General features: G+C 46.8%; 1 protein-coding gene across 2 annotated transcripts in view; it reads right to left on the bottom strand.

Annotated features, from left to right (window-relative positions):
* LOC135822871 (E3 ubiquitin-protein ligase UBR4-like) overlaps nt 1-19,536 on the bottom strand; it is an 84,906-nt gene extending 65,370 nt beyond the window's left edge. The window contains exons 1-16 of one of the 2 annotated variants that reach the window (XM_065335708.1): nt 19,331-19,536; nt 19,160-19,254; nt 16,205-16,302; nt 10,075-10,417; nt 8,749-9,031; nt 8,277-8,526; nt 7,730-7,798; nt 7,005-7,099; nt 6,055-6,160; nt 4,147-4,489; nt 3,314-3,426; nt 1,997-2,079; nt 1,405-1,487; nt 1,107-1,219; nt 627-775; nt 368-429 (exon numbers count right to left, since the gene is read on the bottom strand). In XM_065335708.1, coding sequence (XP_065191780.1) covers nt 368-429; nt 627-775; nt 1,107-1,219; nt 1,405-1,487; nt 1,997-2,079; nt 3,314-3,426; nt 4,147-4,489; nt 6,055-6,160; nt 7,005-7,099; nt 7,730-7,798; nt 8,277-8,526; nt 8,749-9,031; nt 10,075-10,417; nt 16,205-16,302; nt 19,160-19,254; nt 19,331-19,428 — 2,383 coding nt within the window. In that variant the 5' untranslated portion in view covers nt 19,429-19,536. The remainder of the gene's footprint in view (nt 1-367; nt 430-626; nt 776-1,106; nt 1,220-1,404; nt 1,488-1,996; nt 2,080-3,313; nt 3,427-4,146; nt 4,490-6,054; nt 6,161-7,004; nt 7,100-7,729; nt 7,799-8,276; nt 8,527-8,748; nt 9,032-10,074; nt 10,418-16,204; nt 16,303-19,159; nt 19,255-19,330) is intronic. The other variant, XM_065335709.1, reaches the window with a different exon arrangement.
* Between the last annotated feature and the right edge of the window lie 5,368 nt (nt 19,537-24,904).

Here is a 24,904-nt window from a genome sequence, read left to right as displayed (position 1 = left end):
TGCCCAAAACTAAAAACAGCCTTCATAATCGCAGCTACCGAAAGCTTCTTTGGAAATATCCATGCATCCAGTCCATCAAATAGCAATAAATACGCTATAGCTGGGGCATTCTTCTACGCTACGGCATAAAAAAAGTATTACAGCAAGTGAGTGAGAGAGTGTGAGAGAGAGAGAGAGAGAGTGAGTGTGAGAGAGAGAGTGTGAGAGAGAGTGTGAGAGAGAGTGAGAGAGAGAGAGTGAGTGAGTGAGTGAGCGAGTGTGTGTGTGTGTGTGTGTGTGTGTGTGTGTGTGTGTGTGTGTGTGAGAGAGAGAGAGAGAGAGAGAGAGAGAGAGAGAGAGAGAGAGAGAGAGAGAGAGAGAGACTCACCTGTAGCTCCCAGTGGTGCTGGTGAGCTATCAGACAGCTCCCTCGACAACGCCTCCACAAATCTATGCAAGGATTGATTTTAAAGTGGTAGACGGCACAACCCTTCATGTGGATGGTACAGTAAAGCGTCCAAGACATTTAAAAAAACAATAGATACAACACACTACCATGTAAGTCAACTTATACTACTATCCAAACATGAAGATAGACAGACGGTCAGAGAGAACTGACAAAACGGAGCACATGCATGCAAACTAACCTGTGCAATGCTCTGTTGGCTAGAGTGCCTCCACGCTCTTGGTCAAATACCAACACATGGGCCATGACGGACACACGTTGAGTACTGCAGCGTAATGCCCACGAGCCATTCTCCAGCAAAGAAAACCCAAGCGATGCCAACAGAGCAACCTGAAGAAATCCAAAGCAGATGACAAATGAGCCGATATACAAACGCATACTTGAAGAACATCATTGTACATTCACAAAGTCACAAACACAATGAGAGCTGCCAATATGACCGTCTACGAGTGTGCATTGCAATGGTATGAATGCTGTTGGATGGGCATATGCATTATAAAAAAATACAGTGATGTAATAGGAACTGGTCCAGGGTGCCAGCTTTGTACGGTGGGTCAGATATTTACCTAGCACAACAGTAGAGAGATAGAGTGATAAGACAGATGGAGAGATCTAGAGATGGACTGTGATGTTGGTGCAGACAGGTGATTTTCTCACCAACCTGTTGATTCTCAGCCAAATGTTGTTGTCGCAGCAATGCCTGGGTGATTCCAAGCAGGCGAGAGACAAATGAAGAGAACTGTGGCAGCAGGTGCTCGTGGACAATTGTGACCTCTATCAACCAGTGAAAGAGAAAAGAAAGCACACACAGATGCACACAAGCATTCAATACTCAATCAAGGGCTGTCGGAACCAACACCAACACATCAAGGGCTAAAATGTCAGAAGGGACATGCTCAGCCAACACGTTTATTCAAGTGCACGCACATGCATCCAGACAAGCACACTGGGCGCGGTACCTTTTCCAGACAGCATTCCAATGATCTCCATTTCGCTCAGCAATTCTCCAAGAGACAACACCTGCCAGGCTGCCAAATTCTGCCTGCAGTCATGAAGAAACCAGGACAAGGAAGGGCACAATAAAGGATTAAAATATTAGCACCTCTACCCATTTCGAACAGAAGTAGCCAATGATACCCAAAAAAGCGATGTCATGAGAGGACATAGGCTGTGTAGTTTAGATGGAGCACTAACAGCAATAAAAGAGTCCCACTCAAGGTAAGTTTCCTTTCCCAAAGCGTTGGCCCCAGCCATCGTAGATGTCACAGACAGGAATTGACATGCTTTGGAGAGAATCAAGGCCGCCCATCTCCCAAGAGTTGGGCCATTTTGATGTCACATGAAAGTCACTATTTCTGCACCAAACCCTGGTCACGGTCAGGCATTTCATTTCCAATGTTTGTTCAGAGACCCTAGTCAAACCCTTCATGAGAATGGTGCGTGACAACGCATGCTCCCGTCACGACAGATCGAAGAACACCCACGGCACGAAGGCCAAAGACGAAATCAGGACTGCAGTACAACTCCCTACCTTGCACCATCCCCACTTACTTGATAGCCGCCGTTACGCTGGCATTGTTGCACATCAGAATTGTACGTAACAAGGACAAGCCTTGACCAGCGACGTCCAACACCTGTAGGGCCAGAAACAGAACAAGGTTCACAATTTGCAAATGTCTCCCTCGAAGACCAAATCCCCCACCGGCAAATTTATTTATCACAAGACTGTCCCAAATCACCGGAGGTAAAACAGGAGTACATGTATGTTTGAACCATGTGTGTTGAACTACAGGCTGGAAGCAAAGGCCACAACCATAAAGTACCGCCTAGAGAGCCCCATCTGATGCAAGCCTCGACATTGATTATTAAAAAAATGGAAAATGTTCTGCCGGATAAATCTGGGTGTGTAAACAGTCGAAACTGTATGCTGACCTCGTTTTCCGTCACGTTTGTTTCGTTTTCGGCCGTTCACACGGATCCGACAATCCAAAAAATTGTTTTTACAATTTTCGTCATGTGACGAGTGTTGTTTTGTGGCCTGTTTTCAACTACTGTAATTTCACAAATTTTCGGTGTACTTTTATTTTCCGTTCTTTCGGTGCATCTGTTTCATACCTAAAATTTCAATACACTGAACAAACACTAACACACATAATCCAATAGGGAACTGCTTCTCTGTACCGAAAATTTCTGTTCACCTAACTTGGCCTTTTGCCCCCATACCGAAAATATTCAGCACCGAAAATTTCTGAAATTAGAGTATTACTTGAGTGTGATTGGTGCTTCCACGACAACACTTGGCACATGACGAACTTTTGCGGATCCTTTGCTCCCGTGTAGACGTGCGAAAACGATACAAACGGAGATCACCTCGGATCAGCTTTGATCGTGTAAACGAAAAAAAGAAATGTGGGACTGAAAACGAAAAACTGGCCGTGAGTTGTCATGTAAACACAGCCTAACACAACCCACAAGGGGTCTCCCGCCCACCTCCAAAACAAAAACCATAGGGGGTCTAACACAACCCACAAGGGGTCTCCCGCCCACCTCCAGAACACAACCCATAGGGGGCTGGCCAGGTGAAAAGAGTGCTGCCCACAGTATAATTATTGCTATTAAAAAGATTCACTGGCCTGAGTGGTTTGAGGGAAAAAAAACTAAACCCAACAAATAGCGCTCAGCACACATACCCTGCAATGCTGACTTTCAGGCTCTGTCAGGCTTTATCCCCGTCACATTATTCCCTGATGCACGTAAGAGGCCAATGCAGCGCGGAGGGCATTGCAATAACAGGGGTGGCCCAAAGGCGAGCAGTTTGACTATGGTGGCCTGGGAAATGCTGGTGATAACATTGGGGGCAGCACTCACCTCTGTGACAACGTCTTTGGCAGTCTGCACAGGTGGAATACTCTCTTTCGCAGAACTCGGCAGGTCTTCATCCGGCATCGTCATCATAAGCTCATCCAGGAACAGCTTCTCTTCTACAGAAGACAAGACCACAAGTAAGCCACCAAGCTGAACTAAAGAGCTCGCATTACTTAAATCAGCTAACACTGGCACAACACACAGTAACCAGCGGCATGATCGATTGGGCGAATCCCGAGCAAGTGCGCTTCGAGTGAGCGTGATCATTTGGCCGAATCCGAAGTAGGCGTGCTTGGACTTGGAGTGCAATTCGACCACACCGGCCCCCACACCAGGTGTGGCTGGAATGGAAATGGGCGTTTTTTTAAGCTATCACAGAATCTTTGTACGATATGCGTACATTTTGTGTACTACACCCTTGCTTTGTTCGATTAGGCCAGCGTTGCTCGGACCACACCCCAGATTCGCCTATCGATGACACTCCAGGATCAAGACACTTTTATTGTACATTTCGATTTTTGGAATTTAGAAAAGGTCTTCTAGTCTACGGGAAATTTTTCGTCAAGTCGTGACATCCAAGTTTTACTACCTATTCTGAAAAACGTTTGGCTTGGAGCTGATAAGCAAAGTCCCCTTGCAATACTGTACACCTGTATTATGTGGAGTACTAGCTGTTACATACACATGCTGAGCTGCACGAGCTGCTTCCAAGGGTGATGGAGTTGGTACAATCAAATCTGAGTGAATGTAAGCTAAGAGTGTGTTTGTATTATTGAAATGCACTCGTGGATACCCAATCCACACCACAGAGAGTAACAGAACACTAGCACGCTCACCATCATCAGACGACGAGGTCATGTCAGGTGCAGCAGCAGCAGCACGCGCGGGAAGAGGAGGGGAGACCGTTTTGAAGAAAGAAGCAATGCCCTCGCTGCGGGCCTTACTTCCACTGTCACCAACACTTTTGCTACGCCGAAGCAGGGCCGATGAGCGTGGCCGACCAAAGCTTGCTGTTGGTGGTCCACTGGCTGTGATCAGTAAGCTGGTAATGCGTGTAGCCTTCAAGCAGTTGACGGTGATCACAGAGACCAGGCTGTGCAATAGCCTGCCCTCGATGAGTGCTGCAACACCGGCATTCACTCTCTCCGAGCTGGAGTTGCCATCAGACTCACCAGACAGCTGCAGAGGGGAAAAGATGACCAGCATAGAAGCATGCCAGATGCAACGGCACTAATAAGTTTAAAGCCAAGACGCACCACACAATCCCACCTGGGGTTGGATGTGTGGCTGTTGAACAGTGCAATCCTGATCTCAGCACACTCATTATGAATTATGCATGCATTCCATATTTGGCAATGTGCAATGGGCTTATTCAGCACTAAGTGTGCCTACGATACGTATGTATTACTGCACAAGGACCAGTGCAATACCGGCCGATATCTGCACGAACGGCGAAGCCGTAAGTGCAGATATCGACGCCGGTATTGCACGCGTCCGAGTGCAGTAATACATTTATCGCACCCCTGCCACCACACAGTCTGTCACCACACACTTGACACAGTCTGGTGCAACCCTAGCATGCTGCATGCAACCCTGCTATCATTTTCACAGTCACCATACAACACAGCACAACCAGTCGCGTTCATTTTTAGAGGAACACTTCTTTCGAGCAGCTGCTGTATACACGGGAGATCCTGGAAGTAGCGGGACAGCTTGCTCATGTCGTCGTCGTTGATGGGGTGTTTGTGCTCCACCGCTTTGACTTCTCCCGCTTTCTTTGGCTTCATGAGGAAAGCATTCAATGCAATGTTTGCGTCCTTGAACGCTGGGTCACTGTGGACGTTCATGGGCCGCTTCAACTCGACTAGCTTGCGATGTATTGCGGAACGGAAACCGAGCAAGCTTGATGCAGAGTAGAACTTCACTCCAGCTTTCTTCGGACGCAATTCGACGTATGCATGTCGCAGAATGTAAGCTAGGTCGCTTGCCGTAACCGTACTCAGGTCACAGCGACGTCCTGTGTCTTTACAATACTCGTCGAATAAGCGGAGCCATTTGTCAGTTGCCTGCTCTGTGTTTTTGTTTTTCTGCTCAGAAACGAGGCTGTCGATGGCGGCGTCGGACAGTTTCTCAAATCGGCGGTCGACAGTCTTCTCTTGGGCGTCTGCTTTCTCGACTCTCACGGAGCTTGTGAAGTTGACTTGGCGGACGCAAGCCGGGTCCACATTCGCTTCCGCGACAGCGTCCTCGACCAATTATTATTTTGGTGTGCTGCAGCAAGTCGGCAGCGACTGCTTGGCGGAGCGACTCGCAATATTCCCCAGTACACCGCCAGATGACTATGTGGATGCACTGCAGTGCGATATTGCACCCCGCGGCCCGGCGAGTGAGCGTGCAAATAACCTATATCTGCACGCTCACTTCGAAGCGAGCGTGCAAATAACCTATATTTGCACGCTCGCTTCGAAGTGAGCGTGCAAATATAGGTTATTTGCACGCTCACTCGCCGGGGTGCAATATCGCACTGCAGTGCATCCGCATTGGCTGGCGGTGTACTGGGGAATATTGCACGCTCAGTAAGGCCGCTGATTGGCTCACACCATGGAGACACTCACGTGGGATGCGATAATAGTACATTATCAACTGCTGAAAGCACAAGTAAGTTGTGTAACTCCTGTTTCGCTTCATGAAAGCATGGGACTTCAGGGGCACTAACGTGGAAAATACCAGCGCAAACAACTTACAGCAAGTTTCAACATGGTGCTGTTGATCCATTTGTTCCAAGAGTTCGTAATGACCTTGATCTGTGTGTCTGCCACATTGATTGCAAATTTGCATGCTGCCACACACCTGCACGTAGAGCACACCCACGTTCACATCCACACACACGCACGCACGCACGCGCACACACACACACACACACACACACACACACACACACACACCAATGTAAGCTCCGCAGTACAAGCAAGCTACTGCTTCAAGAACTAGTTGGCACAAAACACAAACAGATATATCAGTAGCTTATTCAATGATGGATGGGCCAATTTTGTCCCAAACATAATTTAAAATATTACCGTATTTTCCGGAGTATAGTGCGCACTTTAGATGTGCTATTTTAGGCCCTAAATCGCAGGTGCGCACTATGCTCTGAATATGAAATGCATATACCTCAATGAAGATTGAAGTGCGCACCCCCAATGAAGATTGGGGGTGCGCGTTATACAAAGGTGCGCACTATACTCCGAAAAATACGGTAGCATCTCTGCCAAATTCCAACAGAAGTAGCCAATGATACCCAAACAAAGCGATGTCATAAGAGGACATAGGCTGTGTAGTTTAGATGGAGCACTAACAGCAATAAGAAGAGTCCCACTCAAGGTAAGTTTCCTTTCCCAAAGCGTTGGCCCCAGCCGCCGTAGATGTCACAGACAGGAATTGACATGCTTCGGAGAGAATCAAGGCCGCCCATTCGGATGTCGCATGAAAGTCACTATGTCTGCACCAAACCATGGTCACGGTCAGGCATTTCATTGCCAATGTTGTTCAGAGACCACCTCATGGTGTGCAGGGTTTTCAAGAGATAATTACTTTTCTCTACGCATGAAAATGAACACTGCGACATGGTGTTACACCCTCCATGACCGGGTCCCTGGAGACAGATGGTCTAATCATATTATGAGCTTCACTGTACCTGAAAGGATCTTCAACTGCGTGCTTGCAGATAGCCACATGGCTGGCAGTGGATACTAGACCACATGCTAGTTGAATGGACAGCTGCAGGTTCAACTGCACAAGAACATGGGCAAACACACAAGCAAGCAAATGTCCAGCTAACTCACTATTTCCTTCCCAGACATTCCACTTGTTGTTCACTCACTATGTCCCCCCCCCCCCCCAAGTGCGCGACTACCATTGGTGTCTGATGTAGTACACTGCCCATATCACCTCGCCACAAAACACAGAATTAGCTTGGCATCTTGCATCACTCTCGATTACGATATCCGAATATCCTAGCAAGTTTTCTTGGAGCCTTTGAAAAGCTACATGAGTAATGCTTAGCATATGTGCAGTGCCTTTTTCACTCTAGAACACCAGAGGTGTGTGTGTGTGCCTGCATGAAACCGCAGTCAAAACTTGTCAACATGCACAACAATGCTACGTGATTATTATTTCCTGTACGCAGTGAAAGCAACACACTGTGTAGACCCCCCCCCCCCCCCCCATACATCTCAGATCTGCATAGCAGAAACATGGGATTACAGGCTTGCAAGAGAAGGGCGGAAGGCGGTGACCAACGACGACAGCAGGAACATGAAACAGCGCAGTGCACAAAAAACGTCAAACCGGAAAGCAGTGTGCCGTCCGAACGCCACGGGATGGACAATGGCACATGTCACTACGTTACTTGTAACTTACGTCTTGACCAGAGGGCATGTCTTTGCTCCGCTTTTCCAGGGAAGAACTAAGAGTCTTGAACACTTGATTCTACGACCAGATAGGACACACAGTTAAAAAAAATACATAAATAATGCAACCAGTAGCATGAAGATGGAATGCACACAAACCGTACAACTGCAAATAAAATAGAAGTTGGGTGGATTCTTGTATACCCTGATGTGAGGGCGTGCATTTTCTTTCAAATCACGCTCACATTTAAACCTAGTAGTTCCATGTCAATGTCAAAGAAAAAAGCTCAGGGCCAAAGGCCCACCTTGAAAATCGGGCATGCGCTAGAGTATCCGAATCAGGTTTTTAAACAAGGCAAAACCGTATATGGTTCCAATTCATTTTTCTTTTACGGTGCATTGCAGAAATAATTCACCACACAGGCCATTGAGCCAACACGGCATTGTGGCAACGTTTGGTTTTGAAAGAAGACTCAGTACACGCAAAGGTGACGAACTAGGCTGAGTAACCTCCATGGACGGAATGAATCACGAATAACAAACAGGTGCACACATACCAAGTGGCCGAGCAGACGGGCGAGTTTGCTGCCGTCAAAGGTACTCGGGGGACGGTCGCCCTCCTCTGCTGCGTCACTAGAAGATTTGCAGTGCAGTGCGTGCTGATGGGCCACGAGAGAGTCGAAACAGCGGAGCACAAAGTCAGCGCAGCCCTTTAACAACTTGCCGCTCGCATCAGTGAGTGGCACAAGACCAGCCAGGGTGAGGCCAGTTTGCAAGAAAAGAGCATCCGAGACACTGGAAGAAATACTGCAAAGGAAACCAGGACAGAAGCAATACGAGGGAAAACGAGTCAAAGACTGGGGCTTCGAGAGCACAATAGGTGTGCATTGTCAAACTGACCTGACACGCCACACTGCAAAGCGAAAGCAAAAAAAAAAAAGCCAATCACACAGTGTAATAATGCCGCGGTGCTGCCTAGGCTCAGGCCAGACTTGACAACCATTGAGCTAACACCAATGAATAACTCACAGAGTTGGCGAGAGGTCGTGAGGAGCAGAAATGCACTTCGCCAAACTTGCAGACGCCAGCGCTGTCTCCAAAAGCTGTGGCACTCCATTCAACTTGCGCAGCACATTGACGCATTCAGCACGTAAGTCAAACGGCTTGGCCGGTAGAGGTGGAGGGTAGTCCACAGAAGGACTTTCAGGTTTATCCACCCCAGTGTTATCAAGAAGGAACGCTGCCAAATCCGACATTGTTCGATGGTCGAGATTGTCATCGGAACTCACCTTTTCCACGGGCGATGCAGATGCTGCAGAACAATTCAGAAAGAAGCATGCCAGTGGTATACAAATCAAAACAGGAGACTTCAAAACAGGAGAACTATAAACAATGCAGGCCACGGACGTCCATAACCGTAAAGTATCGCCAGAGCGCCCCATCCTGAATTACGGAAAGAGGACTCCTGCTTCCGGCCATAGAAGTGAACATTGTATGGTCTGGTGCGACTGAAGTCGTACGGGGTTCACTCTGTTTTTGCAACATTGGGGTTGTGTTGCATTTTACTTGTACGATGAGCCATGTGAACTGCAGTACCCAGCGCTGCAGCCAGCATGAACAACATGGACTTGACCCTCACCAAGCCGCTGTTGCTTCACTGCGACAGTCGCTGCGTAGGTGTGTGTATGACCCCAGTACAGACCACCTCACACACTCGCGGCCACCCCTGCCTCCCCAGAGCGACCATGAAAGGACGATTGGTTGGGCGCTCTGGCTGTACTTTCCGGTATTTAGAAAATAATTTTCGTTTAAATTGTGTCAACTTTCGGATACTGAATAGAATACTGTCGAAATTGTACAGCGCAGAGCGAAAGGGTGGTTAAACTACACCTATACCAGTTGAAATACAAAACAAAACAAAAACAGCTGCATCTAACCCATGCCACTGAAGTATGCAACCCTGCAGTATACCCAACAGTAAGCAGGCCAACACCCTTACGTCGGTGAGAGGGTGTACTAGTAACTCTGCGCCACTGCAACACAATGCTCTCGGACTGGCAAAGACATGCACCATACGCCAAGGTAATTGTGATGCAGTGAAAGCCATCTGCATGCCCAAACTGACATCCAGATTCAGAATGATGACTGAGTTTCAACGCACTGCTCATGACCAAAGATCAAGTAAATGCATTGGCCAAGATAGCAATACTAATAACACAAGGAGTTGCATGTTCACTTAAATGCACGCACGACACACATATACACACACACACACACACACACACACACACACACACACACACACACACACCCACACACACACACTCTCTTTCTCTCTCTCTAATGTACCCTTACCATCTCTAGATTCTGCAGGCTTCTTGCCCTCGCTGCTGACTTCTTTTGACACATCCTCAGCCGAGCTGCTGTCATCCTCTTCCTCGTCATCTTCTTCATCGTCATCAAAGCTGCCATCATCTTCCTCATCAGTCTTCGTGTCAGAAGTGCTGTCATCTGCTGCACTGGCACTAGTTTTACGTGCTTTCAGTTGGGAGTAGGGCACATCTGATGGCGAGACACGTTTGGCTCCACCGGACAGGTGCAGCACTGCGTTGACAGCCATGAGCTCGCCTGGCGGCAAGCATGGATCTCCATTTTCGTGTCCCGCACAAAGGCCAGCGATAATGCGAACAAGCTGGTGCTGTCAGCAGAAAGTGACACCAGATAAGGGGTCGTCCATAAATATCGAACTTTTTTCACAAAACGAAATAATTTCGTTATGAGGTGGGAGGGGGTTGACCAATTTCGTTTCAGAAAACATTGATTCATGTACATGGCCGTTGTATATGCATGTATGTCAACATTTTTTACGTTCGGAGGGGGGGGGGGGAGGGAGGGGTTGTGTCTAAACTAAAATAATTCGTTTGGTGAAAAACGTTCGATATTTACGGCCCCTAAGGGTTCGACCATAATTATCGAACTTTTTCACAATACGAAATACTTTTGTTATGGGGTGGGAGGGGGTTGACTAATTTCGTTTCAGAAAACATTGATACATATACATGGCCATAGGAGCAGTGACACACTTTCGACTTTTGTTGTATGCATGTACAGATATGTCATGTCAACATGTTTACGTTCTGAGGGGGAGGGAGGGGGTCTAAACTAAAATAATTCGTTTGGCAACAAAAGTTCGATATGTACGAACCCTAAGGCTGCAACCACACTAGGTACAAAACTGCGTAAACGCAACTTTTCTGCTTATGTCGTCAAGGAGACGCGCGCGAAACGCAAAACGTGCTGCGTTTCTTTTCAGCAATCCTGGTACCCCTATAGAAAGCAACTTTTCGCCTTTTCCTTGCGTTTCGGGTAGATGTTTCTTGTTGAGGGTTGCACTGAGTCTGTGTCGGTAGTAGACGGCTTCCTTGTCAGTTCCTTTTCCGTTTGTAGTGTTCGAGATTGCATCTGCCAGTGCTTTCAGTATAATTTCCGGACACTCCTGTTGCCTGCTGTTGCTTCCGAGATGCCACGCAACTATTTCACTGACGATCTAGAAAAGAAACTCATGGAGCTCTGGGCAGCCTACCAGAAGACAAAACAGGGCCAGATGACGAAACGGAGAATCAGGGAGAAGGAGATGACGGAGGCCTTGAATGTGTATGCTAGGGACCTCTACAGAGAGGGTGTGTATGTCTTTTTACCAAAAAACGTACACAACAAAGTCGACAATTTGAAATCCAAGGCACGCGAATTCTACAAGAAATATAAGAAGTCGCAGGAGACTGGTTCCGCTGCCCCAGATCCGGGCAGTGACGATGCCTACGACCTGGAGATGGCCTATGTTTGCTGGGGAAATTTCCGGACGTGGCATTCCCTGTTCGGGCAGATGCCTGGATATGGTCCACTTGTTTCGATCAACACAGCCTCTCTCCAGGCTGCTTCCAACTCGGATCCTGGGACAACACACAGTAGCAGCGCTGCCATGCCTAGGATGTCGTCTTCCTCACCACCCAGGTCCAGCACACCTGGCTCAAATACTGCCAGCTCGTCAACAGTGACCCGGCCCCCACTGAGAGCTGATGACTCTGACGATGACAATCTTGATGCTATTCTTCTAGCTGTCACTCAAGCTCGCCACTATGTCCTGCGACACCATCCACCGCAGGAACGGTATCTGTCGACAGTACTCCTGTGACCTACACACCGGGAACGCATGCTCGGCGGAGCAAGCGGCCATCATCGCATGTTGCAGCACCAGCATTGGAGCATGCAGGTGACGAGAACGACAGCGAGGACAATGATTCTGCTGCTGCTGCTGCTCATGTAGATCCTCCGCAGGCTACTGCTGGGCAGGCCAAGAGCAAGCGTAAGAAGAAGATGCACACCGCCGGAGACCAATCCAGTCCTGTAGCTGTTGCTGACACTTTGTTTGCTGGCATTGGCAACATTCATAGGGAGCAGCAACAGAGCACGCAGACATTCCTCAGTGGATTGATGATGCAGCAGCAGACTCACTCCACAAACCTCATGCAGACCCAGATGCTGTTTTTGAGAGAGTTGTTTGCGCAGCCCCCTTCATCACCAGGACTAGCCAGCCTCAACCCGATGATGAACAACACGCCCGTCATGAGTAACACGCCCGTCATGACCAACACGTCCGTCATGACCAACCCGCCCGTCATGACCAACATGCCCGTCATGACCAACACGCCCGTCATGACCAACACGCCCGTCATGACCAACACGCCCGTCATGACCAACCCGCCCGTCATGACCAACCCGCCCGTCATGACCAACACGCCCGTCATGAACAACACGACCATGATGACGACAGCAGTGGTGGCCAGCAACCAGCAAGTAGCGAGTTCTGCTTCAGCTGCCTCCTCTCGAAGCTCTGACACTAGTTGGGACACCTTTTCCGTGGACGATTGCTGATAGTTCTGTACTCTCCCCGTGTTTTCATTCTTCCTTTCGTATTTGGGCATAGCATCTCAATACTTTTGGTTTAGATCATAGGCAACCTTTTTAGGTGGTCCCGGTACACCCGTGAATGGATAGCAGTCTCTACTTACTTTACACGTCTGATGGGTTGGTTGTTGTACCCGCGGCCCCGGTCGTCTGTTCATGGATCACTTGTAACCCTATAATAAATCCGCACTGTTAACATACACAACCTGGTAGTTCATCTTTGTCTTTCCTTGTTCAATATAAATAGACCTTAGTCGTAGCCTGAGGCTGCGGAGTGAAATATTTTGATGTCGGACAAACGCAAGGGTCACAAGTTTGATCAGGTTGTTGAGATTCTACTTATATTTGTTTTTATGCTTATTTTTCTTTGTAAATTTACCAAAATTACTTGTGAATTCTCTGTTTTCAGCAGCGGAATTCTGCAAAGAAGTTCTGATATTCGCCTTCTGACTCGGAATTCTCGGGGCGGGGGAGAGATAGGCTGTTTTGTAGCATGCTGATGTGCCATGATGAAGTTCCTAGAGGTGTGTTTCCATCTGGAGCACGCACAACACAAGGACTGTTTTTCGCTGCTGAAATCTATGTTCTCATAATTTCCACCAACAAGAACAATTATTATAAGTATTGTAGTGACTGAGACAATTGCAAAATATTTCAAGGTGAAAGTCAACTACTCTAGGTGCATGGACAAGTAGACGAGCGGAAATAAAACAAGATGCACATGTGAAGTAGAGTATAATGATTGTACTATTTATACATTGCATTTTGTTTTCCATAAAATCTGAAAATGCTGACAGTCTCTGTACAGCACCGACACGCACTATAAGAATAAAACTTCTCTTTGAACGCAAAACTCACACCGCGGCATAAAGTCAACAGACTACCCGCAGCAGTGATGAAAGCATAAGACACTCACAAGCTATGTGCGAATGCCGTAAGGTTGTCTCGTACCATGACTGCGGGCGATGAAGGCGTCGGCACATTAGGCAATGGCGCATAATTAGCGACGCGTGGAAGGTGGCCCTGCTTCCTCCTTTCGATGACATTGTGCAGAGCGCAGCAGAGAACGCCAATTTGACTTGAAAACCTGGGGTCATTGATGTGGCAAAAGGGGACGACTGCAAACCGCTTCTTGAGTCGGCCAAAGGCACACTCTACAACGCGTCTTGTCCGAATTTGTGCTGCGTTGAAGCTCGACTGAACAGGAGTAAGATTGCCATCGTCAGGGTAGATCTTCATCATTGTTGGTGACAAGCCGAAAGCGCTATCACCAACTAGATAGGGCCTGACCGTTGCATTGTGGCATTGCCAGGCTGCTGCGTTCAGCCATCTTCCCTGGTCAATGTTATGCTTGAGCTGAGAGTTATTGTATGCGGCTGCATCACCAGAGCTTCCAGGCAAGCCGATGTCAACGAACGTGAACAAGCCGTCACTATCGACACACGCCAGTACCATCACAGCAGGGTACCCCTTATAACACCAAAATACGTCCCCAAATTCGTTCGGTTTTACTATCCGCAAAAAGGTTCCGTCAACAGCGCCAGCACACTGAGGTAGACCGCTCAACTGTTCAAATTTCCGCATTGCCTTGTGCAACTCGCGTCCAACCGGGAATCGAATGACATCCCTTGCCAGTGGAGCATACAATGCACCAACAGTTTCATGGACAATTACACCAACTGTGGATGGTCCAATGTGGAACTGTGCAGCTACTTCTTGAAATGTTTCTCCCTGACAGAGGTAGTATAGGGCTACTGCCAGTCTCTTGGGCACAGAGATTGTCCGTCGCAGGTGGTGAGTCGACTGGCGTCTCATGAGATGGCCATATCGACGCACTAGGAAACAGAACGTTGCCTGGCTCATTCTGAAGTTGTCTCTCCACGCTTTTCTCCACCACCTGAGAGATGTTCTCTTCGTGACTTCCCAGGTATTCAACACTTCTCTCTCCCAAAATCCTGCGCAATGACCAATTTCATTTTCAGGATGGGCTGTCCAAAGAAGGCGACACAGGCGGTATTTCATTTTGCCAGTCAACAGCAGGAACGAAATCAGCATACACTCCGAGGACAGTGATACATCATCATCAGACAGCAACAAAGTTCGGACAACGCTATCCATCGTTTCAGCTTGAAGAGTCAAGACCTGAGACATCACCTGGAACGACCAGAGAGCGGCAAGTCTCCTACGAGAAAGTCGTCCTTCCATGGTCTCCACTTGATGTCCAAATGATCAACAAACCTTGAAACCATCCGAACATCCACTTTCCTCAAAAACAAATTTCAAACGAGAGAGCTTTGAAGCTCAGGGCCCTGCGCTATGCTTGTTGCCTAGCTCATCGTGCATGTTGTTAGAACTGATGAAAATGCTTTTTCCTTTGATTAGCTACATCATTGTATTGCAAAAACGTTTCAATGAGATACTGAAGTAACGCCTTCTGCATAGCTGACCCTGCCGATCACGGGCGTTCTGAAGTGGACGGGATGTCTGTCCTGACGTTTCCTGGGACCGGCGCTGACTCTGCCGATCACGGGCGTTCTTCTTCTTATCATTACTATACTGACGGCAACTAACATCCATTCTGATTGCATTTACTCGTCTCCCTACTTCGTATTTTTTTCCAGAAAATCTCCCCATACAGCAGGGAGTCGTTTAAATATTATGACTCCCTGCTATACATCTACATGACTGTATATACGTTATAATTATTATGGTATCGGCGTACATGCGATTCCCGGGCTGGTCGACAGGCGGCCCAGCCAGCCTGCTAGTGGGATCTCGGCCTCGCACACAAATCCACACAAAATGTTACTGCACTGAATGCATTCCCCCGATACACTTCGCATATATACTCATTCCCTTCATGGTACCGTACTCTTGATGGTACGGGACAGGTACGGGATAGCGCCAGACATGTCGATGGCACAAACAAACAAAAATATTGTGGCCAGCTGTCTTTGCTGGTACGGTACAGTACGGGACAGATACGGGATAGCGCCAGGCGTGACACAAACAAACAAACACACAAACAAACACCAAATTAAAGCTGTGCGGACCCTGGCTAGCGCCAGACGTTACTGAAGTAACGTCTTCTGCATAGCTACGGGAATAAAATTCAAACTTCGTGCGCTTCGACTCTTTTTCAAACTACTTGGACATAAATTTTCACAGCACGATATTTTCGGAGGCCCAGAAACGTGGACAAAACGCAAGGATCGTGCGCATGAAATAGCAGTGTGGTTGCAATGTTGCGTTATCGAAACGCGAAACGCAAACGTGTACTTGATTTTGTACGTAGTGTGGTTGCAGCCTAAGAGACAAGAAAACAAATTCAAACACGGGTTTCTGAATAAAACTGAAACCTGTCGTGCAAAGGCATAACACTGCCCACTGGCCCATACGCCCATCCTATACGCCAGAGTTGGATATGCCTGCAGGCTGGGAATCGTTTGGATGACCAAAAACAGACAGATGGTGACTGCAGCACATCCAAGACCATTATACAGAACCAATTCAAATATACCTTGGTCAACTGGTCTCTGGTGTCGGCAACTATCTGAGACAGCAGAACTCCCAACACAATCTCAGCTGCAGCCACTGCGTATTGGGCATTCTCCAAATCTGCAAAAAAAAACACGAAAAAGATCTAAAAATAAAGAAGTGCCTTTTCTCTAGTTCACTCCAAAAAGCCGAGCTCAGTCCTCGGTGAGACTGCGCTGCTACATCAGTTCCAATTCTTGGCACAGTCGAAGTATTTGGCACACAACGTATCTAGACGCAGTCAAACAATTTACTTTGCCGATCCACTAGCTCGGAGGCAGATTGACAGGTTTCAGCTGTACAGTCAACTTTGCGTATAACGACACTCGGCCGGGCATCAGAAAAGTGTCCTTATTCGCAAAGTGTCGGTATACCCGAAGTCTCATTATATGCATACAGGTAGAATGGACTTTGCTCTGGGCATGGAAATTCTGTCGTTATTCGCGAATTGTCGTTATATCCGCAGCCGTTAGTAGCGAAGTTGAGTGTACATGCATGTAAGGACTTCCTGGCTAGACAATTCTCTGCCCTGCAATCTTTTTTGTTATATTTGGGGTTAAGCGAGCAAACGTATTACCGGGTGTCCCACATTCAATTTAGGATTGTACGGTCACCCAAACAAGCCATTTCCAGCATGGGCCGAGCAAGGGCGGCATGGAGTTTGTCCTGGAAATACGTGACCTTAGCCACAAGCACACCTGTACGAAACCATGGTCCTGAGTTAAGTGGCACTAAACTACATAACGCAGCTTTCTACGGCTGAACATATTGGAATAGTTCGACTGCCTTTGCTTCATTCCACTAATTTTTTTTTTTAAGTTCCAAAAGCTTTCATAGCTGCCCGAGTACGGAAACGTTGCTGAGCTTTTTATCTCCTAAATCAAGGATGTACCTGTGTTAAATCTCTGTTCATTGCTTTAACCCTTTAGAGTCCGCCCATAATCACCTAAATTCAGATTATGCAATATTTCGTACCTTATTTCTGGCATAACTTTAGTTTTAGTTATCCGATTTACACAATCTTGGGCATTCTGGAAAGCTCTCCGTGAGTAGAGTAGAATAAGCCCCAACTGAGCATTGCAGATACCACATATCCAACGCTACGGCGCCACAACCCAGTCCCAGAGCTGGATACACGAGCAATTCCCCCTCCGCCAGCCATTTCAGTGTCCCTCATCGTAAGCCGTTCGAATTTTTTTCGACTGGCTCTTTTATTGTGCTGCCCAAGCGGTCCAAGCATGCTGGGATGAATCAGCATGCCAGTCAAGGGGAAATCCCCCACTCAAAATCGGTCAATGCGAGAAAAATCACGCATTTGCCGTGACTGATATGTCGAGCGCGATATCTCAGGAATGCTAAGTCGGAGAGCTTCAGCAATTGTTGCAATGGAACGCTGAGCTCTTTGGCTTCTTTCTAGGTTCTTCGATTGCGGAATTCCCTAAAGATTTGAGTCCGATACGAACATTTTAGTGCATGCATGTCCATCGACCACCAGTGGTGGATTTTTGTATGTACGAACTCAAAAGGGTTATTACTAGTTATCTTTCCCAAAACTCCTTTGAAGAGTTGAAAATGCAGAAGGATGTTAAGCCACGGCGCGCACTTGCACCAATCACTTACGGTCATTGACATTGCAAGAATCTTTTATTGCGTCATTCTTTGGCAGAAGTATGATCAAGTATGCATGCTTTACAATGCCTGTCTTGTAGATACGGTACCAGTTCATCAGGTTCAGAAAACACGGACCAACCGTATGTTCTTCTGCTTCGACTACCGCAGCCGTGATGTACAAGTTCCTTGTACTTTGATCTCTGGATCGGGGATCGTCGAGTTGCACACTATAGGTAGGGATATCAGCGAACGCACTGCGCAGCCCATCTACGCAGGTCGGCCTGGCCCATCTACGCGCGGCCGACAAGAAAACTCATGAACACTTTCATTTTTTTGCAAAATAAATCGTGCGAAGAAGATGCACGGAATGGCTGAAAACTAGGCTGAGGAATAGTAGCATCCAGAGACTCTCAAACAAATTCATGGTCCATCGCTTCTGACAATGGCAGCGAAGACATCAGGGAGCTGATTGCAGCAACTCTCTACCAAGCGCGATGCTGGTTACTCACCAGGGCAGGGCGCTTCCATCGCGCAAGAAATGGCCGCGAACGAGAAATGGAAGTCCGATTTTGGAACGATCCAACCAGGGAAATTCCTTGAAAATTGGCCTGAACACCTCTCATACTGGTGTTTCACGATGTGCAAACTTTCAGAGAAATCGACCGGGGAGAACGTGGTGAGTTCGTGGGTCCTCGAGTATCGCGTATGATTTGAATGGTCGCGGGGACAGTAATTTTACGACTCCCAGCGGTGCAAACAGACCGCGGCCATGTTTTCTCTGTCGGCCGCGATCACGTTCAAAAAATCGATGATGCAATGCATGCACAGAGGCCTGCGCAGTGCGTTCGCTGACATCCCTACTATAGGGGCCATGTACTCTTGCAATTAGTGAATGGCGCTATGCATCATGCGCAGGACCAACTGTGCACAAACATGGAACGGCTGCCGCCTACCCATTCCCATAATCGCAATCAGAGTGTTTACCCCTGTGCCTGGTGACCCCGATGGCAGCCAGCACTGTGAGAACCCCTTGGCGAATCCTTTGCTGAGCACGGTACTGAGAACGCTATACACCAAGATATGTATGCAATATTAAATTGATCTCTGTTCAATGCCAACCAACGAAGTACTCCCTACTCACCAGCAACACAATGATTTATATATTAGTAGTTCGTGGCTGACAACTAACAACTAGTTTTCAAGAAACAGAGGCACCCTTTTTCTTTCTTGTTCATTTGGGTTTTAGAGGGATTAGGGCCAATAAAATTGAGCAAATACCCAAATACAATTTATCATGAAAACTCAATTGAAAACAGATTTTTCTCACCTCCTCCTGTCTCAACAAGGTGATGGCCAAGCAGAGCCAATACTAAATGAGACGCAGGATCCGCTTTTACAATTTCTGGGATTGGAATCCCAACACTGAAACGACAATAATGATAATAGAAATTATCAGTATTTGGCAGAAACTTAGACCTTCAAAATGACGGGTTTGTACCATTTCGCGACTTCTTCGCACACAACAGCCACTCTAGACGGAGAAACTTCTTTCCCCACCAGTAGCTCCTTGCAGCGCAGCCAGTCTGTGGCAGACATGGTTTATGGCCAAGTCTGACTGCCTACATAGCGCAACAAGGAAACCCCGCTGTCTTCATGAACATTCTTCTAGTTTGACGCCTGAGCTAACTTATCGATTTTTGTCTGCCTTCTGGAAGTTCTGCAGTTCTGTCCAATCCAGGACGTACATAGCCCAGGTGTGGATCTACCATGAATGCACGCGGCCATTTTAGCTTGAGCATGCGCCACCGTCGCGATCCTGCATAGACTCGACTAGACTCAGATCATGTAGAATTTTTTTGTGTACATGATATTATGAGACCTTTTTTTGTGAGTTTTTTGTGCCTCTTCGTCTTTGTCTGGCCACATGTGCACAAGTATTTGTGGCTTCTTCACAAGAGACAGACTGATGTAGATCTCCATCACTCATGTCATCAGCCGAATCAATGAAACCAGGAGCCCAAAGACAGCACCTATTTGCTCCTGAGGAAGACGTATTTTTATGATTACTTTTGACCGTGTTAGCCTCGGATATGCCCGTCTTGATGGATGTACATAGTCATTGTAGTGAGCCTTTCCAAGTTGAAGTCAAGTCAAGGGGCGCAAGTCGGGTACAGTGCACATATTACGGGCGACGCTGAATTGGTAATGTTTTCCATTGCATGGAAAACCCTACACCCTCACCAACGCAAATGGTTAGCTCTTTGCAGCAATTGCTGCAAATCCTACCATAATAATTATATTTTTAATTAATTATCTTGTTTATACAAAAGAGAAAGACCAAGCAACTACAAGTTACGCTATACGAGTACTGTTCCTTGGTCTTTCTCTTTTGTATATATTATTTTGTTCTAATCTTTTAAAAAGCCATCACCCTGGGTAGAGTTTTCCATGTTGTGAAGCGGCTGCAGTGGATTTTGTGCACCTTAGCCCCAGCTATTATAAAGGTGGTTCCCACTTTGTACTTCTAGAGTCCGATTTTTTTGTTTGGAACCTGGCTGCAAACGTTAACGATTGCACTTCGTTCCGTAGGATACCTAGTGTATGGAGACAAAATTTTATCAAGCTCTGCCGGCCAGTTTCACTCAGCTGGGAGGGGCCAAACATACCATACTCACAATTGCCAATTTAGGCTAAAATACAGAAAAATCCTCTTTTTTTGCCGTAGCACTCGTAGTTACCGTATCCCCCCTCCGAATATAAGTCGCACATTTTACCGTGACTAAACTTCTCAGGCGAAGAAGGGGGTACGACTTACAATCTAGTGTGACATCCTACCTACGTGACTTTATTGAAACACGTGGCTAAAACCTGAAAAGGGGGTACGACTTGTAATCTGGGAAATACCGTACCCCGTTTTTCTTTGTGTTGAACATACAGACTGTGGTGTACTTGCAAAATGCCAAAAAGGTCAGACCTCGCTATAACGTAATTTCCGGGGTATGGCAATTTTTATGTTATACTGTCCCCACAGGATACCGCGATTCCGCGAGCGCGGAATTTTCCGCGTTATTGGTTATCATCCGCGTTTTCGTGAGATTTCGCATAAATCCCGCGTTATTCATGAGAATGTACAAGAAAATAGTGCATGCTGTTGAAAATGTACTATACTACAAAGTCGTATGGGTTCATGAGTTTGTACGACAAAGTTGTATTCTTGCATGAGACTACACGCTAAAGTTGTACCAGTGACAGATAACTCGTGCATAATGACCGCATTAACCCGCATATTTGCCGCATAATCCCGAATATTTGCCGCATAATGGCCTGTTTTCGCCCGCATAATTATGCGCATAATTTTAGGATTTTGTCCGCGTTATTCTGTGGGGACAGGTTATACTAGCGAGGTTTATGTTATAGTGAGTTGGGTCCACCAATATGCAACATTTACATGTTAGTCGAAATGACACTCTTTGCTTACTGATTACAACTGTAGCACTCATGAACCACTCTGGTCAACTCACTACAGTAGAGTTGCGCGCCCAAGAACGTTGTTTCCAAGGGGTTAGCCTGGGACGTTCTTATTTTTCAGCTATCTGACTGCGTTCTTATAGCACGTTCTTAGAAACAACCCGTACTGGATCATATGTATCCCACAAGCTGACAGAAAACCAACACCGCCGTTCTTAGCTTTGGCTGTGGCGTTCTTAGAATTTCAGGCTGGTCGTTCTTGGGCTCCACGTTCTTCAGCGCATGTAACTCAGGAAGTGCGTGTCTGTACATGAGTGTACATGATTGTACACTGTATGTTCTACAATGTAGTGTGTCTACCGCATGTGTTGAAAACAGCAAAACACTACTTCGAAATACAGTCAGACCTCGCTTATCCGGTCCTCTTTTATCCGGATCCCTCGCCATCCGGAAGAAAATCGCTGGTTACATATTTACAGCATACGTGATGCGTCCAGCATAAACGGCGTTCGGTTATCCAGTTCCCTCGCCTATCCGGATATTTTTTGTGGAAAACAGATGTGTGCGGTTATTCGAGGTCTGACTGTACACCAAGTCCACACAACTGTAGCGTTGACTGTTGGAAGAATTGCTTGCTTGAAGCAAGGGTATGCAGCCGTGAGCAGAAATTTCAAGAAAAGACAGTGATTTGGACCGGAAAGACACTCGCCTGTACAACTTTTTGTGTTATGCCGAGGTCTCTGTGTGCGTGGGACCAAGGGAACACTGCGGAAGAGTGTGTTATAGTGAAAATTACGCATAAATGTTTATACTGTAGCAAGGAAATTTTGTACGGAAGTGATGCTGTTTCGGCAGGGACATTATTTTGCACTTTGTACGGTATAATGAGGTTCATGTTATAGCGGGGTCGTTATAGAGTAGAAAGTGACTTATTTTTCTTTTCTGAATCACCCAATTTCAGCGAACGCGTCCCACATATTAGCCCTGGCCAACTAGTGTATCACTGTACCCTAAAATACCACGTGAGCACCGCTTCTCCCGGGAGCGCCCCACCTTGATTTTACTTGCCTTGAATCGTATGGCAGAATCCTACTGAGTTTGTGCGGTTGGAGAACCTTAGGGCATGTTTGATTGGTTAGATCCAGATCGATTGAGTGGATCCTTTGTATCCACCAAGGTCCTATCAAACGCTGCACTTGATCGAATCTGGAATTTTGGTGATTTTTGGGGGTTTCCGTGAGAGAAAGCAACGACTTCCGTATCATGACTTTTATTCCCGCCATCTGTACACATGTCACGTACAGAGTACGTTTTTTGGCAAAAAAAGAATCCGGTGGATCCGGTCAACCCTGCTCACGGAGTAGGGTTGGTCAGATCCAAATCCGTTTGATCTGGATCCGGATTCGTTGAAACGAACGTGCACATATTGAGGGGATCCGATGGATCTGGATCCCGATTTAACTAATCGGAACATGCCCTTAGGGTAATAAGGTCGCCCTTAGCATGCTTTTTGTGTGGATCTCGCATCCGTTCAAAGATAAACTGAGTACAGATTGGCTGCACATTGTGAAATGTGTATTCAAGGTGTGTGTCGTATGACCTACGGACAGAACACCACTTCCGGAACTCGCCCAAAGATTTACCCAGGGTTCCCTGTAATAAGGCCATGCCTGTTGGGACTCCCCTACGGCTACTACCAAGAGTACATACTCTTGTTACTACTAAAGCCTCCTGTACGGGCAAAAAGAAATAGATTGTGAAATCAATCAAACTACTACACGACCACGGAAGGACGATGTGGGTCCCTCTCGCGGTACTTTACGGTACTTGTAAAAACTCTCGCTGCTTACATGAGACCAAGAGTACATGAAAACCAGAGTGTGCAGCTGGGGGCCTTTTCTGCTATGGGTGTCTGTCACGGTGGAATTCCGTGATTACATCATATTTGGCGCAGATCTGAGGCGGGAAATGGCATAGTGCGTACAACTGAGCTGCAGTAGTGCGGAAAGAGACTTGCTTGAATCCTGCGTGTACGCACTACATCACTAAAATGCTGTAATCACGGAATTCCGCCATGACAGCAACCCATCCGAGCTGCACACTCTGGTTTTTATATACTCTTGGTGAGACAGATTTTTTAGAGGTTTCCATAGTGATTTTCCCCTATCTGTTCTTTCATCATGATTGTGTGTGTGTGTTTTATTTTATTTTATAAAGACTCTTTTACGGGCGAACGAAACACAATTATTTGCTATGGCGGAGGATCGGAAAGCAACTCACATAATGAAAACAATTTGTTTTACATACCGGGTGAATATTCACAAGAATATTCACAAGAAATTTAAGATTGTGTTGCTTTTGCCCGTAAAAGATCTGCAGGTCTATCCAACTGAAGAAAATATGCACGAGCCATTCCTAGATAAGATTGTGGGTGCTTGGTCTTTAGTTCTGTTTTAAATTGAGTTTCAATCCACAAAGAAGGGTGGTCTTGACCTTGCCTGCGGCACTGAAGCTGTATAATGGTGGTGCTGGGATGGCGCATAGACAAAATATCTCAATCCCATACTCCGACTTATACTTACCGTAAAGTCTTGTGTAAAAGGCGCACTTGAATAGAAGCCGCAATTTTGGGCCCATCAAATCACACATAAGCCTGGTTTTAGTGTTGACGTACATAGAAATACCTGTCTTGTATAGAAGAAGCCTGTCTCATAATAGAAGCCTGCAAAATTTCACCAAGAAAGTCATAGAAGCCGCGGCTTTTATACAAGACTTTACGGTATAGACTCTTGATGCTGGTCGGGAGATATCTTGTTAAAAACAGGAATGCAGGTCCGCCGTGAACGATCCGTCGGACAGTCAGGCAAACAGTACTGTAATACATGTAAATCTAACGAGGAAGTAAATCTAACGTTTTAACGGGTACGATTTTTTCGTTGTAATAAGTACCGTTGAGGCTGTAATGCCTAGTATGTGATATGTGTAGATACGCCTGAAGACCGCAAGATCGTTAGCGTATCTTCTCGTTAACCTATGACTTTTGGACAATCGTTAAATTTGCGACTAATTATAATAACATGTCTTACAGTACCAATTGGGAGGGAAGAATTGTACAACCCAGTGAAACCGCACAAATTTACTTTTCACAACAAAGATCACGATAGCCGCTGAGGGAGCAGGCTAACTGAGAATGTAGTTCACTGCACCGGGTGTTCTAACAGTCAACCTAATCCAAGTAACTTCCACCAGCTGTCAACGGAACCAGATCAAAGAGGACCGGGTTGACTCTTTCTGATTTTGCATTCTGGGTTTCGTTGGTGAATGTGTTTGCATGGCCAGTGCTGCCTCTCTCCCTTCTTCTGGGTTTGGTTGGGGAATGTGTTTACATTGCCAGTGCTGCCTCTATCCCTTCTTCCAACCTTCTACTAGACAAGCCAGGTATACAGAGGTGCTTGTGTCATGAATGAGACTAGCTCAGAGGTCATCGCGAGCCTTGGCAGCGTTGGCATACACACATGTAGACATGGACACACCACACCCAAATACCACAGCAACAAGACTCCTCGTAGTTAGGGACCATCGTAAAAGTTCGCAGAAGCCTACA

This window comes from Sycon ciliatum, chromosome 8, assembly GCF_964019385.1.
Source record: "Sycon ciliatum chromosome 8, ocSycCili1.1, whole genome shotgun sequence".
NCBI lineage: Eukaryota > Metazoa > Porifera > Calcarea > Leucosolenida > Sycettidae > Sycon > Sycon ciliatum.
The sequence above is the reverse complement of the archived record's forward strand: the minus strand, read 5'-3'. Positions and strand labels throughout refer to the sequence as shown.